At 34.3% G+C, this 837-nt stretch overlaps 2 protein-coding genes across 2 annotated transcripts in view; both read left to right on the forward strand.

The window, feature by feature from the left end:
• LOC119590386 (protein O-linked-mannose beta-1,2-N-acetylglucosaminyltransferase 1-like) overlaps positions 1-233 on the forward strand; it is a 36262-nt gene extending 36029 nt beyond the window's left edge. The window contains exon 15 of the mRNA XM_037939055.1: positions 171-233. The gene's annotated coding sequence lies outside the window, so the exon portion shown is untranslated. The remainder of the gene's footprint in view (positions 1-170) is intronic.
• Positions 234-612: 379 nt separating this feature from the next.
• Positions 613-837, forward strand: part of LOC119590482 (protein O-linked-mannose beta-1,2-N-acetylglucosaminyltransferase 1-like) — a 44191-nt gene continuing 43966 nt past the window's right edge. The window contains exon 1 of the mRNA XM_037939138.1: positions 613-757. Within this exon, the coding sequence (XP_037795066.1) occupies positions 613-757 (145 nt within the window). The remainder of the gene's footprint in view (positions 758-837) is intronic.

Raw genomic sequence — 837 nt, forward strand, 5'->3', positions numbered from 1 at the left:
GGACGCTTTAAATGAAGAACTACAGATCAAAAAGAAAAAGAAAATGAAAAACAGCATTCACAAAGAAGTTATTAATTATTAATAACTTTGCTGTAGTATATAGATAGTTACTGAAATATCAGAGACGGTCAATTGAGATATTCATAAACAATGTATATTATCTATTTCAGATAACTTTTGATGACGTTTCACTGTACTTGCAAGGAACAAGGAAGTAATAAAGTGTAATACCAAGAGGAAAAACTTTCATTTATTCATCTTGTGAGTTCGTAAATTCCCAGAGTTTATTTCATAATTGTGGATAAGAATTTAGACAATTTGGACAAAAAAAATTTAAACCACATAAACCTCTAAAATTCCCTTTATCAATGAACATCAAAAGTAGTGAAGTCACCCCTTAGGCGTTTTCTATTCGGTTTAACTGTAGAGTTGGAAAAAGAACCTTACTGTCGGGGACGGAAGGGCGTTTATAGCTATTAAGGTGAGACACGGCGTTACCTCTCAAGAAAGGAGGATAAACTATACAATTTTTCTCTTTGGTTTTCCTTAATGACAGCGCACACTACCTGGAAAGTTTAACCGGAGTCCTATAGCAAGAACAACAACAATATCATGGAAATAATAGTGAAGTTACTCATTCTGAATATTTACATTGCACAAGGAAAGTTTCTGAATGGAAATTATTACAACGTTTACAAAGATCGGTACAAATATAGCACAGCAGTTCTAGATAATGATTCAGCAGCACCCCGAACAGGTAAGTCTGCTCACCGTCTGGGCTTTAGTTTTATGAAGATTCGTCTGTTCGTCCACGTTTTGCTTTTTTACGGGTAAGAT

This window comes from Penaeus monodon, chromosome 27, assembly GCF_015228065.2.
Source record: "Penaeus monodon isolate SGIC_2016 chromosome 27, NSTDA_Pmon_1, whole genome shotgun sequence".
NCBI lineage: Eukaryota > Metazoa > Arthropoda > Malacostraca > Decapoda > Penaeidae > Penaeus > Penaeus monodon.